The 19,259-nt window shown below is 47.4% G+C and overlaps 1 protein-coding gene across 2 annotated transcripts in view; it reads left to right on the plus strand.

The window, feature by feature from the left end:
- LARP7 (La ribonucleoprotein 7, transcriptional regulator) overlaps nt 1-19,259 on the plus strand; it is a 118,663-nt gene that overhangs the window by 84,693 nt on the left and 14,711 nt on the right. For both annotated transcript variants that reach the window (XM_078676731.1, XM_078676732.1), the window contains exon 11: nt 6,701-6,860. In XM_078676731.1, the coding sequence (XP_078532857.1) occupies nt 6,701-6,860 (160 nt within the window). The remainder of the gene's footprint in view (nt 1-6,700; nt 6,861-19,259) is intronic.

Here is a 19,259-nt window from a genome sequence, read left to right on the forward strand (position 1 = left end):
GTTGAAAATTTTTCGCCAAGACCCAATCCTCAGGTTGGATGACGTGTCCTGGTCCCTCGCTTTTGTCAAGTATGGCCTCATGCACCTGGTGATAAAGAGTACGAAAGGTATTAGTCAGACTGTACAGATAATCAGTTAATACAGGGTATTCAACATCAGACAGTTTCTTGGGCCGCGGGACACCCCATACATTGGCAGGCCTCCCAAACACAATTTCATGGGGGGATAGCCCTATTCTGGTGTGGGCCGTTGTTCTTGTAGACAGTAGGGCTAAGGGCAGAGCATCAACCCAAGTGACACCTGTCTCGGCTACTATTTTGGCCATTTTCGTTTTTAGGATGCCATTGTACACCTCCACTAGACCTGCTGATTGGGGGTGGTTAGCTACATGAAATTTTTGTTCAATACTCAATGCTGTACAGACATATTCCATAATTTGAGCCGTAAAGTGGGTCCCGTTGTCACTCCAGACCAAGCAGGGCAAACCGAATCGTGGGAGGTACTCTTTTAATAGTACTTTGGCGGTAGTGATAGCAGTGCAGTCTTTGATGGGGTAGGCCCCCACCCATCGGCTGAAGGTACAGACCACTACTAGGACATATTTCAAATTGTTACTTCTGTCCATCTAGATGTAATCCATTTGAAGGACTTCAAAAGGGAAGGTAGGAGGAGAGAATCCTCCCTTAGGAGTAACTGTGCCTTTTTCTGGGTTATACATTAGGCAAATCATGCATGTTTTGACCAGTTTGTCAGCATATGCTGGTATCCTAGAGTTGTACCATGTAGGTTCCAACAGTTTACATATCCCTTTTGCACTGATGTGAGCAGGACCATGGGCAATCGTAACCAGTGGTAGCACGTGACTGTCAGGTAACATCCATTGTCTTTCCATAGTCATACGGACCCAGCAACCATCAATTCCCTACTTTGCTAATTGCTCCTTCCACACCCGTAGTTCCTCAGGAGTAGTATGGGACTGAATATCAATCACACTCTGTACTGTGTTTTCAACCATGCCCTCGTCTGCCACCCACCTAGCGGGACCTCCTACATACATTCCTTCCCTTTTCCTAAGAGCTGTTTGTAGCCTTCTAGTCAGCCAGGGCATTGCCTTTCCCAACATTATCTGTCACTTTCTTATGGGCCTTACATTTTATAATGGCCACCTTTCTGGGGAGTGTCAGGGAGTCTAGCAATCGGTGAATTAGGGGGCCATGTTGAATCTTGGTCCCATGGTAAGTAAGAAAATTCCTTTCTTTCTATAACCTCCCGAAGTTGTTCGCCACCCCGAAGGAATATTTCTGTCAGTATAAATATTTACCGTCATCCCTTTGCTTAACTCACACGCTCTAGTGTCGGCCACTAATTCTGCTGCTTCAGCAGAGCACTGCGGAATCTGAGCTGTTTCTACTACTCGCCCTAATGTCGTGAGGGAGTAGGCGGCTGAGGTGTTACCATCTGACCCTCTGAGACATGACCAGCCCACATACAGTGTACCTTCTGGTTCTGCTATCAGGGTATCCTGTAAGTCAACCCGTCCCTTCGTCTCCTCCTCTGTCCTTAATATGCAGTCATGGGTCTAAGCGTGCATCCTGAGTATCCAGTGGGAGTAATGTGGCGGGATTTAGTACAGTGCATCTTTTGATGTTAATGTGGCTGGAAAAGAGCATCAGTTCATATCCTGTGAGTCATGCGCTAGTGAGGTACTGTGTCTAGATGTTATTAAGGAGGGTATCTACAGAATGGGGGACCATCAGAGTCAGGGGGGAGTTCATGACGATCCCCGCACTCTGACGGACCATGAGGACGGCCGCAGCGGTCGCCCGTAGGCATCCTGGGGGAGCCTTTGCAACAGGATCTAAGGTGGCTGAAAAATAGGCACATGGCCGTTGGTGACCTCCTAACATCTGGGTCAGGACAGCGCATGCACAGCCGTCTGTCTCATGTACAAAAAGAAAAAATTGTTTGTTATAATCAGGAGTACCGAGGACTGGAGCAGTACACAGAGCCTTTTTTAAATCTTGGAAGGCCTGTGCATGCTCTCTAGTCCATGGAAAGTAACTGTCTGATATGTCTTTAGTGGTGAGGGCAAGAAGAGGTTTGACCATGGCCGAAAAAGTGGAAATCCACTGTCTACAGTATGAGGTTAGGCCTATGAAGCCTTGCACCTGCTTTTGTGTTCGTGGGGCCGTCATAGCATTGATTATGGCTACACGATCTGCGGTGAGCTGCCTTCCCTCCTTCGAGAGGAGATTACCTAAATTGGTCACCTTCTCTTGACAAAACTGAAGCTTTTTTAAAGAGACTTTGTGATTATGGAGGGCAAGGTGGCGTAACAAACAGAGAGTAGCTTCTTTACATGCTGGGGCAGAATTAGCAGCAATGAGGAGGTCATCTACATATTGTAATAGTGTGGCCTTATCAGGAAGTTCCAAGGAATCTAGTTGACTTTTTAGGGCTTGACTATAGATACTAGGGCTCTCGGAGAAACCTTTAGGGGCGCGGCAGAATCTAAAGCTCCGCCCACCAAGGGAGAAACCAAAAAAATGTCTGCTGTCAGGATGTATAGGAATGCTGAAAAAAGCATTCTTCAGGTCTATGACAGAAAAGTGCGTGGCGTCAGAAGGGACCATCGTTAAGAGGACTGTAATGTCGGGGACAACAGGATGTTGAGAGATTGTTATTTTGTTAAGGGCTCTCAGGTCAATCACAAATCTGTATATTTTAGGGGAGAGAGCATCTCCATTGGTCTTTTTAAGAACGGGAATAATGGGACTGTTACAGATATTGCCACGTGTCTCCTCCACTACGCCCTTGTCCATTAATTCAGATATTATTGTTAAAAGGGCCATTTCTCCTTCCGCGGGCAGTCGATACTGCCGGAGGCGGGGGAGAAGTGCACCTTGCTGGATGCATACCACATGAGAGGATATGTTGAGACACCCTACATCAGTGTCTGATGATGCCCAGAGGGAGGAAGGTAAAGACTGCAACTCTGGTGGGAAGGGACCTGATAGATACATATAGGAAGCTGTGGTGGGGGAAATTGTTAGGGATACACCTTGAGGACTACATGATATGGTCGCATACAGAGCTTTCAGTAAATCCATGCCGAACAAGTTTTCACTGCAACCTGTAGTAAGGACCAAGGGAGCGTCAACATGTGCAGGACCAATATTGAGAGGAAGGGGTTCAGAGACAGGGCTGGTCACAGGTGTTCCTGCAAAACCCACGGAGACATTCATATTGCCAGAAAGGGGTGCCTCCGGGACTGACAGACGTGCAGTACAAGACCTGGTGTACCAGTATCCAAAAGAAAATTCTGATCGTTCCCCACAACTGACATTTGAACATACTGGCCCCTTTGATCTATTGGAATTTGCACTCTGGTAATACCCCTTTCCTGGCTGTCCTATGCTTGGTAGGACCCTGTCTCATCAACTTCATCATAATCAATATTGTAATAAGTGCGTGTTGCTTCGTACTCATCAAACCTATTGGCCGGGCGCTGTCGGATAGGAGCGTCATCCCTGGGCCTTCGTTCTTTATCCTGTGGATGGGGCGGGCCATGGTCCCTAGTCGACCTCAACTCCCTGGGAGCGCGAGGCCGAGTCTTCCCTGATCGGATGTTTTCAGCTAACACAGGACACTCATCTATCCAATGGCCGTACCCCTTACAATAAGCACACTGATCTGTTTGGAGGGCTCCCGTACGTTGAGGGCTGGAGGGGGTAGACTGGTGAGCCCTCGGAGGGGGTTGGGGTATGAAATTCCCGCGGGCATCGGGACTTCGGGGAGGGTAAGCCTGCTGCAAAGGAAGTGCCTTAGTCTTAAGATCCCTAACCTTCTTACTTTCCTAGTCTCTATCTTCATTCTCCCTATTCTCGTGATATTGTGCCATAGCCAAGATACCAGTCATAGTTTGGGCAGACCACGTGCTTTCAACTTTCTTAAGCCTGGCAAGGATCTCAGGAAGCAAGTTGCTGACAAACTTATCGACAAATACTGGGCCAGAACCTGGGGTCTGGGTATCCAAACCACTATGTCCCTTGTATTCTGTCTCAAAACGGACAAAGAAGTCAGCCACATTCTCATCTTTTCGCTGCCTACAGGCGTTTATTTTATCCCAGTTAATGACAGTTTCCGGCAAAAGTGTTTTCATAAACATTATTATTTTACCGGGCAAAGTCAGGATGACAGCTTCTGGTTTAGTCCCTCCTACTCTTGCTTCTTCCATAGCCTCTAGGTCAGCCCATTTATCTCCCAACGCTACTTTATGGTCAGTATGTCGAGTTTTGGCCCAAATTTCAGTGAGGACAACTGTACCAAAAAGTAAATCTATATCCTCAAGAAATCTATATCCTCAAGAACGAGAGTACCTGTAGATATAATCTGACCTAATTCTCTGTGAAAGGCAGCCGGATTCTTTCGGGGATCTGGTAATTGTCCTTTTAACTGCATTACTTCTGACCTTTTCCAAGGAACATGAACCCAAAGCCTGCGCAAGTGTGCCTCAACAGCCCCTCGGCCATTATTTTGGGCATCGGTAAGTGCGTTAACAAAGACAGGGGCCGCCTCTCTCATTGGCATAGCTGTTTCTAGAGGGGTGTTGGGAAAAGCAGTCATATCACGGTAAGCCATTAAAGCTTCTTTGGCCGTTCCGTCCTCCAGGACTTTCTGGTGTGATTATTGGTTCGCAGACCCACCACCGGGGTTGGTATTTGCTGGGGTATCTATTCTACGGTAAGGAATCTACCACTAACGTGTCTCTTTCAGATGCACAAGTTACTACTTGTGTAACAATATATCTGTAAGAGACATTAGTTAGTGATAGATTCCTTACCGACTCACCCATCCTCCCCGTTCTGCGAACCGATATCTAGGGTTAAGGTCATCCCCTTTCAGGGCCCTAGTTTCATGGCACTAGTGTTGGTTTTTATCATGGCTCTGCTTTTCTGGCGCGGAAAAGCTGTGTATAAGAACGGACGTCAGCACGCGGAGGCAGCGTCTAAGTACTCCGTCGACGTCATCACGACGACGTACGCGGAGCCGCGGACGACGCCTACCGACGCACATGGGTACTGCTACGCAAAAAATTTCCGGATTCAGTCTGATGCCTGGGGATATTCTACGGTAAGGAATCTATCACTAACTAATGTCTCTTACAGATATATCGTTACACAAGTAGTAACTTGTGCAACGTGTACCTAAAGGCTTCCCCACCTGGGCATTCCGTAATTCAAAACAGCTATTAATTACAGGGCAGTTCCCAGAAATTTGTCATTAAGCCCCTTGGTATCACTTTTGAGCTTAAAAATCCATTCCTGTTCCCTAATGAACAGAAATCCCCCAAGGCCCCCCCTCCCCCCGGCTATATTTAAAAAAAGGATAGGGACCGCAAGGACCACCTTCCTAGGGCTGTTAAAAGCCTTTGGGACCACTATCTCCCTGGGGCTAAATAAATCAAAATGTAGGGGGTCTGGGCCGACCCCTGGCCCACTCCCTTAAATTTGCCCGGGAACGGGGGGGGGTTCCCCATTAAGTTGTTGCAGGGCCATTTAAGCCCTACAGCTAATTTCACAGAAATGAAACCTCAATGGAAGTCACTTACAAATATAAACATAGGAGGTGCTCCCGATGAAGCTCCACTTCTGTAAAGGATAAGTGATCCTAAATCCTGGGATTGGCGAAGGCAAAGCAAGTGTGTTTTCTCAGCAATTCCATATTGACGATCAGAGATCCTTCGTGTAGGTGACTGTGTCGTTGATCTGTTGGAGCGCAATCTGTATGTAACTATTACGAGTGGGTTGTTTGTTGTCCTGTCTTAGTGAGAGCAGAGTCCTTGGTTCTCCCTTAAATTGCTAAGAGTATTTAAATGTGCAAATCACTCAGAAGCTACGCCTTTCTGGCCCTCCCACCTTAGTAATATGCAACGGTCTTCCTGCCTTTTGCCAGGATGATAGACAGATTAACGAGAGGCCTCCCATTGCATTTCCCACCAATTTTGGTGAGGAATTTTGATGTCAAGGAATATGAGGACCTCTTCACCAAACCTTGTTTGGTGGAGATTTGCCTCTTTGTAGTCTTGTTGTCTTCTCTGTAGGAGTATTCACGTTACCTCATATTTCTGGATAAAGACTCACCAGGAACAATCACATTGTCAAAACGCACACAAGGTCACTGTTGACATTTCCTCGTGCTCCATTACACAGCTGTAGTGTAGAATACATACTGGGCATTTACCCATGGTGCTAGCACTTAGTAATTAAAGAGTAGAAAGTACTCCACTTGGTAAGCTAGTTTGTGGAAAACTAGGAGAACGAAGGAGGGAGCCTGTCCAAAAAAAAACTGGAAAGCAGGGTATGAGGAAATCTCCCCATCCCCAAAAGACTCCAAACTAAGACTGACATGCCGAAATAAATATTTCTTTGTGAATGGCTTTCAGCAGTTTGGTTTCTACAGCCTGGTGAAAAACAATCATTATAAAAAAAAGAATTCAAGAATGGTTAGATCAAAAAAAAATTCCATAATAATTTTCTTCATGTTAGTTTTCCACCAAAACACACATAACCCATCTACCATTGTAAACTTGTGTGATGCTGGTTTTGCATTTGTAATAAATAAGAGAGCTTCTAGCTCATGCCTCTGAAAAATGGCATCATTGTAGATTTTTAACATCGGTCTACATTTTGTCCAACAGGACACTCTTTCGGGAATGGCTGAAGTCGTTTATGTGGATTTGTTAGAGGGCGATACAGAATGCCATGTTCGATTTAAAAGTCCAGAAGATGCTCAGCTTATAGTAAAGCAGCAAACCGAAATAGCACGGGAGAAGAAATGGGAGCTAAGCGTACTTTCAGGTGAGAATTCAACTTAAAGTACTCCACATTTGATAACGAGAAATTGACGATGTATCAAACTTTTTTTTCTTTTTAATTTTTTTTGTTTTAGGTGAGCCATTGCACATTCTAATGTGTGCAGTGCAGAAACATTTCTAATATCGCTCTATGGTTTGGGTAAAACGCACTGTGCCTTTTGCTTGATGTATGAGATGGGTTTATTAAGATTTTCTTCATGATACAACTGAATTATCTCATGTTGGGGAGGTGAAATGTGTTTCTGCTGGGGTTAGAAAGACTATATGTTTTGCTGCTCTTGCTCACTTGACACAATGATCGTATTTTTCTGAAAGTGCAAAAATTTCTTTCTCAATTCCTTTAAAAAAAAAATGTAATTGTTAAGCTAGTACAAAAAAGAAAAGCAGTAAAGCATTGTAGGAAGGGGGGAGTCTCTGGTTGGCGCAGTGTAACACTGGCGACAAGCAGGGCCTCTCTCTTCCTCGTCAGGGCTGAGGGTTACCTTCAAGACAACCTCTGCTTACCCTCTAGGTAGTGTGGCTTAAGCAGTCTTAGGCTAATCTCTGGGGCATGTAGGGTTAAACATTTGCAATATTATACCATCACCACCAACCCACCACACAATGACACCAAACTGTATTTGTGAAAATATATCTCTTTATATAAATCTCAAGCAGGCTTGTAAATACAGTCTTGGTTACTTTGAAAGCAGGTTCCAGTTACTCTTTATCAATGTCACAGTTCTTTCTCAGCTTGTCTTTCTTATTCCTCACACACGATCTTGGGTGAGGCTTTCCTGTTCAAGTTCAGTAAAAACAAAGGTGGAGTTGCCTGCTGGGGGCCTTGGTGCACCTCCGATGGCTGACTGGGCCCGACCGGCCCGGGCTCACGCGTCTAGCGGGAGCGGCGGCAGGTTGGTTCGAGTCCGCCTCTCTGAGCGAGACGCACGGTTGTGCGCGACTGGCGGGGGAGAGGGCGGGGGCCCTGGGAGCGCTCTTCACGCGGCTCCGAGGACTTGGCTGATCAGAGGGCGGTGCAAGCGGGCAGGCCAGATGCTCGCACCGCGGGGGCAACAACAGTACCTTTGTCTTTCTTGAGCAGGATCGAGGCAATCCGAGCGCAGGTCAGCGCGGTGATCCGCGTCGCGGTGTCTTCCTCCCGGGGTTGGAGCGAGCAGCGGCTCGGCTCGAGCTCGGAGGTTGGCGTTGCGGCGCGGGCCGGGCCACAGGGACGGAGAGCCTCGGCGTTTCCACAGAGGGGCACCCGCAGGGGGGCGGCAATCCACAGAGCACACCACCAACAATCCAGGCGGCGTTCTTGTACCCCACGCAGCAGCTGTTTCTCGGACAGCGGCGGCGCGTTCAGGGGCACAAGTCACGGAGGGGTGCAAGCAGGCACCGGGCACAACCTTTCTTTACGTTGCGAGCTGCGGCTCGGGGTCAGTCACGGTGCTCAGATCAGCGGGGCTAATCTTTGCGATGCTTCTGGACCGGACAGGCAGCAGTCACGGTGTTCAGAACGGGGGCACACCCAGAGCGTTGCTGAAGAGCGCGATGGTCACAGCGCGCTCCGCTTTTCCTGGATAGGCGTGCAGAGGGAAAGCAGCGGTCCACAGCGGTTCCTCTGTCAGGGGGTAGCGCTCACTGTTCCTGGAGCGCTGGTCAGGGGGCAAGTTCACAGGCAAGCCCTTGGAGATCTTTCAGCAGAGTTTGGCACAAAGTTTCAATAAGCAAAAGTCTTTGGTAGTCTTTTCTTTCCTCTCCTTTGGCAGCAAGGCACCAGACACAGGCCAGAGACAGCACTCCTCCTTGTCCTTCCAGGTCCTTCTCTTCGGGCAGAGTTTCTTCTGTAGCACAAACAGGATCTAATTTACAAGGAGCAGGGCTCCTACTTTTATACCCAGTTTCTTTTGTTCTAGCAAGCCAGGGGGGCCTCTGCATAACTGCTCCAGTCTCTGAGTACTTGTTGTGGGTACTTATGACTTCTGCATTCAGTGTGAGGGCAGGCACATCAGCCGCTCCCCAGGGGGGCGGAGCCGGCATTGAGAGGGCAGGAGTGGCCTGAGTACTTTGTTGACAAGCTTCGGTCCTTCCTGGGCCAGGTGCAGGCTGAGTCATCAGTCGCTCCCCAGGAGGGCGGAGCCAGCATTGTGGTGGCAGGGGCACAGCCTGATGCATCATTCAGGGGAAACTCCCACCACCCATTAAGGGGTCCTCCTGCTAATCACTACCTGTCAACTCCCAGCCCTGTCACTCACACACACCAGACAGTCAGATCCACATCCAAGCAGAGGCGGGCTGAAATGGTTAGGCAAGCAAATGCTAACTTTCTAAAAGTAGCATTTGCAAACACAGGATATTAAAATAAACTTTACTAAAAGAAGTATTTTATTATTCTGAGTTCAGGCATACTAAACATGAATTTCTACCATGTTCCCTGAGCCTGCTGGGATTATAGAGTGTACTAATTCCAGCAGCCCATCTGGCCTAGAAGGGAACAGGTAGCCTTACAATAGTGAAAAACGACTTTGGCAGTAATTCACTATTAGAACATGCCACACACATCAGGGCATGTTCTACCTTACACTTACAATGCACCCTGCCCTCTGGCCTACCATAGGGGTGACTAATATGAAGGTTAAGGGAAGGTTTAGGGGCTGGCAAGTGTGTGCACTTGCCCAGCCAGGGTGACAGTACCAGACTGCACGCAGGTTCTGCAATGGCAGACCCTAGACACATTTTAAGGCTGCTTCTGTGGGTGGCGCAACCAGCGCTGCAGGCCCACTAGCAGTGTTGGCATTCACAAGCCCTGGCACTCCTGGTGCACTTTACTAGGGACTAACAGTAAATCCAATGAACCAATCATGGACATCAATCACATGTACACTTTACAGTAGGGAGAGCATATGCACTTTAGCACTGGTCAGCAGTGGTAAAGTGCCCAGAGTCATTAAACCAACAAAAATAGGTCAGAGAGAGTATTGGAGGAAGGCAAAAAGTTTAGGGATGACCCTGCCAAGAGGCCCAGGTCCAACAAGCATTATATATTATATTAGGAACAGGCATCACAAAAATTAATGTACACGTCCGAGATTCATGACAAATAATAAATAGAAGAAAAGTCAGAGACAAAAGATAGACAAAACTTTAAAGGGAAAATCATTAAATGGCCAAAGAACGATATTTCATTAACTATTATGCTTAAAAAAAGGGAAATCTAGCATTAGATTGCATATATCACAATTACTAAAAATTCAGTTGTTCAGACAGTTTCCCCCAAGGTTTCTCAATTCTAAAGTGTTATTTATGGTTTGCCTGTAGACTTCCAGTGGCTTTGTTTTGCTATTTACTTGAAAATGTTCTGACTTTTCAGCAGTTAGCTTGTCAACAATGAGGCAGTGAGCATACTGCCATTGAGACTCTGTTGCTTCAATATAAACAGAGATTTCTAGTATTTCCTCTACCTCAATTTGTGTTTCATTTCTCAATCCGGTTTGTTGAAACAGCTATTTTTTTTATGTTCCTTTCTGTTTTAGGTTCATGATAAGTTAGTTGAGGTTTTGCATCTCAAAATTTGAACACAATACCCAGTTTACGCCAGGCCTCTAATTTGTGAGTCAACAATAGGATTATCAACAAAGTGAAGGGAGCTAGGTTAAAGGTTACCTTCTTGGTATTGCATTTGACAGTTGCCTAGCACCACTGCCACTTGCATGGTCCTGAAGCACACTGAAGTCCTTATCTAATTTATTGTTATCTGGGGCTAGCGTGGATGGTTAGTATGATGTAATTTCTAAGTGACTCACGTGGGAATTGTTTTTGTTGGTTTTTTGGGGAGCGAGGACCTGACGTTGGGTGGATACAGGGATGTGTGTTTAGGAGTTCTGCTTCATTGTAAATGCCACCTTTGGATCCACTCTTGGGAAATGGAACTTTCCCCATTTTGGGAATCTTTCACAAACCCATATACATAAACCTATTACAAACAGTAAGGTGTTTGTGTGTACTTGAGGGGTCATCCTGAATGCTCTTCCAAAATACATTTTCATTTTTGAAATAAGGAATACATTGGCTACAGGAAGCAATATTTCCCATCTTTTTTTGTTCTTAAAAATGTAGTCAGTTGACTTAGTGGAAATGTTTAGTTGACTAAAAAGTACACTGTTTTTACCATTATTAAAGCTGAAATGTACCAGTGATATGGGCTGTTTCAGAATACAGAACTCAATTTGCACTTCTAAAAATTCCTAAAGATGCAGCTTACCACCATGCCCTGTATAATTAGACTACAAGTCCATGTCTCCCAACGAAAGATCTTCGAACACTGCAGCCTTTACACAAAGATGTTTGTGACAAACTCAGTATTCTGTGGCCACCATCCTTTCTTTTTCATAAATGCCCTTCCAGGCTTCGTTTTGGCACTCATCGCATGACGTTTGATGTTGAGATCCATTGCAGTGTCAAACTTGTGAAAGGTGAGCCTCTCTTTTTCCAGTTCGAACATTAGCATGAACTATATAAATTATTTGATAGACCATTTCTTTATTTCTTCTCCAGCTCTTCCAAGTGCTGTCCAAATATCCCATGTTTTGGTTTGTTGAAATCTGATTGGACTACACACAAAAGTCCTTTGCAGAAAAGAAAAAGGCCACAACAGCGCCTTGACAGTATGATTGGTGCAGGAGAGATCCCGGTCATGCCAACATCCTGTGACTTCACACCCTTTTCACTAATCCATACTTAAAGGATATGCCTACATATTTATGTGTATGTTTGCCAGTTTTCCTGCCTTTCTTCAAGTCCCTGTTACCTTTTCTGCTTTTCTTGTGCCCTACCATGTTTCAGACTAATCCTTCCCTGTTGCCAAAATACCAAAGATACCCTTTTCGTACTTTTTGAAAACATATTTGATTGAGTTTTAGTAACAAGCAGAGCATTCTTGCGGGCCCATATAATCCCTCCCTCCGTCAGTTTTCCAGAGATTGTTCGCCCGCATCCTCACAATATACAGCCATTACAATATGTTATGTTATGTTATATGCATTTATATCATGCGCAGCTACTCAGGAGTGTCCCGGCGCAGTACCTTGCGAGCAAATGGGAGTCAGAGGAGTTCTATACAAAGAGCAGTGCTTTCAACCGTTTCCTGAATAGCTTGGCATCTTGGATGCAGCGCAGTTCCAAAGGGACTGCGTTCCAAGCCTCAGCAGCTATATCGGCCAGAGAGCTGCCGCCCATCCTCACCCGACGGAAACGGGGAATCACTGCGAGGAACTGTGCCATAGAACGTAGGTTTCTTGAGGGCACGTAGAATTTAAACCGCTTCCTGAGGTAGCCAGGGCCAGACTGAGACAGGGCTGCGTGCACTGTTGGAAGGGCTTTAAATCTCACTCTTTCGGCAACCGGCAGCCAGTGGAGATCACAAAGATGTTGTCGTATGTTTGACCTCCGAGAGATATTAAAAAAAATCCTGGCTGCGGCATTCTGGATAGACTGAAGTTTTTCCAACTGGTAACCAGGAACGCCCACATAAAGAGAGTTTGGATAATCAATGCGTGACAATATTAGGGTGCGGGTGTCCATCTCTTTAGCCGGCTGTGGTAGAAGTGGCAGAAAGTGATTTTAGGATACCAAAACATTATCCGGCTAAACCTGCGATCCTCATTAAACCCGATCCCCAGATTTTTTACAGGTTGGCCCTCTGAATTGGGTTACGGATATTCGGACGGCCAAAGGGAGTCCTTGAATTGAGAAGGAAAGGTACCGTACAAGAGGATTTCGGACTTGTTGCACTTAAGCTCTGCAGCATGAAGCCATTTAAAAACGTCCGACAAGCAGGCTCTGGCCTGAGCCAGAGAAGAGTCATCTTTACTCCAGGTAAAGAGGAGCTGGATGTCATCAGCGTAGGCGATAACCTTAGCCCCCAGCTCCATTTCCAGATAAATCAGAGGAGTCATATAAATATTAAAAAGAAGAGAGCTTAGGGTAGAACCCTGAGGAACTCCAGTGGACAGAGCTTGTGGCGAAGAGATGAGCATTGGTCCAAAAAAGAACCAACCCAATGCAGCGCAGACCCTGTCACTCCAATGTTAGCCAACCGGGCAAGCAACAGTGAGTGAGGGATGGTATTGAATGCCGTAGAGAGGTCTAATAAAATCAGAGCCGCCCTGCCGCCAGCGTCCAAACACACACTGATGGCCTCAGTCACTTCAACCAAGGCTGACTCCGTGCTATACTTGGCCCTAAATCCAGATTGAGCTGGATGGAACAGGCCTTCCTCTTCCATGAAGGCAGTAAGTTGTCTATTTACCGCCTTCTCACAGACTGCTGGCAGAAGCGAAATTGGCCAGTAACTTGTAAGGATCAAGCAATGGCTTTTTCAGCATAGGCAAGAGTTTGGCTTGCTTCCACGTCAGACCATGGCTATCCTTAGGGATAGATTAATCATAGTGTTAACCTCTAGGTTAACTATCTCAGCCACAGATGCCAGCAGCCTGGCCGCGCAGGGATATGACGGTGAACCAGATTTAAGAGCCTTTACAATTGCCAAAGAATCTTGCAGAGTGATGGAGGAAAAAGCAGAAAGAACAGAGGATACATGTGGTTCCCCTAGTGCGGTTGTCAGGACAGCGCCCTCAACTGTTAAAGTCATGGTTGAGGATCTCTTAAAATTTTCTTTAATTGCCAGAATTTTATCCATTAAAAAAGCTAGATAATTTCTCACACCAAGCAGCCGACGTAGGAAGAATAGTACTTTCCGCCTTTTGTGCCTGGAAACTCTGTACAATGGAGAAAATTTCCTTAGCATTATTTTTTGAAAGAGCAATTCTCTCAGCATAGTACATGCTTTTAGCCTCCAGAAGGGCAGCATAATACAGTTTTTGAGCTTTCCTCAATTGCCCTTTAGCCAGGGGGCAATAGGATTGACGCCAGCTCTGCTCTAATTGTTTACATACCCTCTTCTGAGTTTTGAGCTCCTCCGTACACCAAGGTATTGAAGGGTATTCTCTGCTTCGTCTGGGGGGAAAGGAAGAGTAAGTAAGCTTGACCGCCTGAGTGATCCAGCTGTTAACATTTTCCCAAGCAACCTCCACATCTTGGGCTTAGACTCCATCAAGGCTGATCTGAAGGCGTCAGGATTGATTTTGTGTGCCAGCTTGTGCTGGGTGGTTTTTTTGGGGGCGAGAGGGTCTTTAAGACACCAGGAGAACGGAATAACAGCATGATCAGTCCAGGTAACTTGAAAAGGGGGTTTAATAATAATGGGAAACTTAGAGCCCAGGATGTGACCTCCACAGTGGGTAGGGGAATTAACCCATTGGGATAGCTGGGCCAGGTGTAATGAATCAATGAACTCCCTCGTATCCCCTTCCTCAGTACAGTCTAAATGGATGTTTAAATCCCAGAGAAGAAGAAAGTGGGAGAAATGCAATGAGCGAGGGATAATAATGTCATCCAATGCTTTCAAAAAGGTGCCTGCAGGACCAGGAGGTCTGTAGACCAAAATACCACCCAGCGAGAATTGTGGGGAGATGGTAAGGGACAAGGCCTCTCCATCTCCAAAGCTCACAATATCACCTTGTTGAAAGGACCACTTTTCCCTATACACCACTGCAACCCCGCCTCCTCTGCCTGTTATGCAATCGGTCGAGGACACTTTAAAACCCCTGGGAATAGCTAATTCTATAACAGGGTTGGCAAACTCATGGAGCCACGTCTCCGTGATGAAAAGCAGATCCAGAGAGTCAGCCTCGATAAGGTCCGAAACATCCTGAAAGTGACAGACCAAGAAGTGAGTGTTAATAAGGGCTGCCTGGATAGAGGGGCCCGCTTGACTGTCTCCTCCCAGGAACACTGGGGCGGTAGAGTCTGTGGTGCGCAATGAAAAGATACACAACTCACAAGTAGTGTTTGGGTTTTCCAAGACCTCCCAAGGGAGGCAGGTTAATGAGGAGTACGAAGCTGGCACAGCTCGGCCCTACTGTACCTTTGGGGTGCAACCGAAAGTCGTGGGATGAAACAAACATAGTGGCTGGCGCTGGCCGATTCCGGGACGCTGACGGGCGCACAATATACAGCAATGGTCCACCATTGTTACTTTGAACTTCAAAGATGCACATGCCTTGTGAGTGCATTTGTAACATTTAACAGTAAACAAAGAACAATACTAGCCGTGCAGTGGACGGAGTTGCTGTTCACATTATGTAAAAGGATGTTGAGTGGGGAGAGTTGGAGGGGGGTGAGTTTGCGTGGTGGAGGCATTAAGCCAATGTACCTTTTTTGTACTTGATGTTTAATATGGAAGCATTGAACCATGCTGTTCCAACAATGATCGAAATATGCTCAATTGTTCTTCCATTGATATATATATATATATATATATATATATATATATATATATATATATATATATATATACACACACATCGATTGGGTGCCTTTTTAAATTTACACCCTCCTGCTAAAATGTTGCGATCAATATCTTACCTTACGATCTTCAGACTTTTACAGCATGTTCCTGGACCTGATTTTTGGGTATTTAAGAGAGCCGTCTCCAGCACATCCTCAGCACCAAAGCGGTTCACTAAAATCAGCAAGATCTCTTGTTTTCCACTTATGGCGGGGAAAAAAATCCCCCTCTTTCTCCTCTCATCCTATCCTTTTGTCTTGTTCTCTTTTCCTCCATGCCTCCTTCTATAGCCCAGTTGGTTCCTCCTCATCCTCCTATGCTTTTTCTTACCCCTGCTGTAGGAAATGGCTTACTGTTTGAAGGGGGGGGGGGGGGGCCTTCTCAAGCAACAACCACAAATTCTGTCAGTGTTAAGTCACAAGCAATCCCAAATTACCTATGCTTAACTCTCTGGTAGCTTGGCAGAAAAGCAGTTTGGCTTAACTTACCGATGAGCTGTGGGCTGCAGTGTGGGGTCCTGCATCGAGGATGCGTTGCGCAGCAGCAATTCCAGGGAGCTGCGGGTCTGCGATGTGAGGTCCTGCATTAAGGATGCGTGGCACAGCAGTGGTACAGAAGAGATGCAAGGCCGAAATGCAAGGACCTGCATCAAGGAGGCAGCGTGTAGCAATGGTTCTAAAGAGGTGGGAGGTCCTTCCTCTGGTATGTGTTGCGCAATGGTAGTTCCAATGCAGACCTGCAATGTGTCGCGCTGTGTAAATTCAGTGACCACAGCTGGGCTAGCAGAGCATTTTCAGGCCACTTCCAAGGGTCCACGCCTGAGGTAGCACCACTAAAGACTCACAGCAGACAGAATCCAGGTTCTGGGTTTGATGTGGTTGGAACCTTTTCTCTCTTTCTGAGGGTATGATTAGGAGGCCATCCATCTAGTCCTTGGTGTCATTCTTGTGGTCCTGGGTTCAAGATGCAGGTCCAGTCCTTTTTTTCTCAGGTAGCAGTGCAGCACCGCAGTCCGTTTGAGTCTTCCACAGGTCCAAAGGTGTACTGAAGAGCTTGGTCTGAGGGTCCAATATTTTTACCTAGTGCCAGCTTTGAAGTAGGAGAAGGTTCAGTATATTTCCATCCACAGAGGTGTCAGGAATTTCCTACCTCCATGCCCTGGCCACAGCCTGTCTAGGGACACAAAAGACTTGTGTTAAACCCTTTGTGAGTGTACTCATCAGAACCTTTCTGATGTGCAAGATTGGTAAGTGACAGCTCCTCCCCCTCATCCAGTCAGAGATGGCCCATTTTACAAATACCTAGTCCCCCTTTGTCTCACTGTCTGGGAGCAATACACAAAGACCAGCTGGCAACTACATCTAGTCTTGTGACCCAGGATACAAGCTGCAGGCACCTAATGGTTAGGAAAAGAAAATGCCAACTTTCTATTGAGCACAATGAGAGTTTATTTCTCATTACCCCAAAGAGATTTGAGAACCCTATGAACCATTCTTTGAGCCCTCCTACTGAACATGAGAGAGAACCGTAGGGAAAGGAAAATCAGTACAGTCTATAGTTCTTCTAATACCGTTAGCTGAAAATTTAATTCGGATTACCTGCGGTACATCCATATTCACAGGTCTCAGGGCGGTACCTTCTTCCGGGTTCCCTCCCGGGGCTGGTGCTGATTGGGCGAGTGTGTGGAGGCGGAGCTGAATACTAGCCCGTCCTCTACATAAACCCATAACATATCGCAGCTCCCCCTGATGATACGCGCTAAAACGACCATATGTTTTTGCAGCGCGACCTAACAACATCGAAATCGTGCTTGTGATTGATTTTAAAATTGTGCTTGTGATTGATTTTAAAATTGCACCTTTGGACCTCTAATTATCACTCCCCCTGATGTGATGCGCGTGAACGATTGTATGTTCACAGCGCGACTAGAAAGCTTTTTTGCTTTGCTGTGTGTTTAATTGGTAAATTGCACTTCGTACCTTTTAAAAATAGAACCGCACTATTCCCCATTGAGGCACTTGTCGCCCCTGCAACCCAGGTCCACCGCAAGCATTCGGCTTGTTTGTGTGGAGGGTGCAGGGCGGTACCTTCTTCCGAGTTCCCTCCCGGGGCTGGCGCTGATTGGGCGAGTGAGTGGAGGCGGAGGTGAATACTAGCCCGTCCTCTACATAAACCCGATGCCCTCAAACACGCGAAGCGGGAACGCGCAGCGTCCGCGCCGTCCAACCGCTGAAGACCCGCCAAAGACCAGCCCGTCTGTGCCCGTCCGGGCCAGGACGGGGCACGGGGCAGAGGGCTATTCCTCGCCGACCACGAATAAATTGGTATTGTCTTCCCGATTTTTTTAAATCACTCCGCCCCACAACACACGCTAATTGTACAACACTTAAGGTACCGCTTTTTAGGTTTCGGCCTGGCGATCTGCGCAAGCAGTTCGCGCAGGCGAAAACTTTTGTCAGAGTAGTATGGCTGTGGTCCCGCCCGTCTCTTTCATTGGCTAGCTCCATAAATGGAGGCTAGCCATTGGAAGAGGCATCTGTCCGTCATTCACGGAGCAGATTCGTGGGCGTTCCTGAGATTTTTTCCCTCTTCGCCCGTCATGATTTTGTCATGAAGTTGTGGGCGTGTACTTTTTTTTTTCTTTTCACCGATGTTTTTCTTCATTGATGACCTCGTCCCTGTCCCGCGTGGTTGTATCCTGACCACCTTCTCGCCGTCCGGCCCCCCTCCCGCTGTCCTTGGCTTTGGCCCCCCCTTCGCAGATCACTACAGTCGACGCTTGATTACAAATCTGGTCAAAATGGCGAAGGGGCGGCTGCGAGGTCCGTGCAGGAGGGGCCGAGCTTGGAGGTACAGGCAGAGGGCAGGGCTGTAGTGTGTGTGTGTGTAGGGTTGTATGCCGCTGTAAGGACGCAGTTGAAAGGGAGGGCTTCGGGCTGGCAGTCTGGGGTGTGCAGGTTCGAGTTAGGCGGCTCTGAACCCCCCTCATAGCGCTTCTGGGATCCTTCACTGGCAGCTGCTGTTAGATGGAAGAGTAAGTAAAGGGGTAGCGAGCCGTCCTCCGGCATAATCCGATAGTGTAGCTCTCTCCCTTGGAGGGGTGCCGGCAGCTGGTATGACGGGCATAGCTGCAAAACAGGCTGGCACTGCGCGCCCAATCACAGCGTGAACGGGCTGTGTGTGCGCTACGTGCCAGGCACTCGAGCTGTCGACGATCAGAGGGAGAGGCTGGCACAGGTCTTGATGAGGGGTGCCCGGACCCCGCGCCTCTGCCCAGGGCGGCATGGCCTGCGGCCATCAGCTTCTAGCTGCCTCTGTATGTTGTAATTTTCTTTAATAAAACTCATGCTTTGCATCCCCTTCCCGGGGATGCCCTGCAGTGTGTCACCTCAGGCACTCTGTGCCCTCACTCCGACCCTACTACTTTAGCACTCTCTAGTCTATTTCTCCTCCTACCCTCTCACCCTCTCTCTCTATTCCTCACATATCTCTGTGACGCTTTTCATCTCCCCTTCTCTCACCTGCATCCGCTTCTTTCCTGAACCCGTCACGTTTCTCTGCCCTTTCTCTTGAAAATATGATTGTTCGTGCCGCGTCTAGCGCACAGACGCCCCTTATGCGGCCACGGCTGGCGCTGTGTCAGGAATAAGATAACATACATGTTTGTAGGTGGTCGCAGGGAGAGCAGCTCGAAGGTTTAAGGCCGGACTGGCCGTCCTTTGCCGGGCATCGGGCATTCCCGGGGGGCCTGGAAGGGTGGGAGGCGCGCTTGTTACTGGGGGGTGGTTTTGTAGCACTGCAGCAGGTTTTAAAGCGCCGCAGAGTTCCTCGTAGATTCAACAGTTTCCAGGCAACAAGAAAAGTGTCAAGATAACTCCGTGATGAATGTTCCTGCTGGAGTGAGCAGAGTTTTGTCTCCTGGCAGCGTTGACTCCTCTAAGGTAGCACAGAGGGTTAATATCCCTGCTGCTAAGAGCCTATACAATACAGACC

Source organism: Lissotriton helveticus, chromosome 2_1 (assembly GCF_964261635.1).
Source record: "Lissotriton helveticus chromosome 2_1, aLisHel1.1, whole genome shotgun sequence".
Lineage (NCBI taxonomy): Eukaryota > Metazoa > Chordata > Amphibia > Caudata > Salamandridae > Lissotriton > Lissotriton helveticus.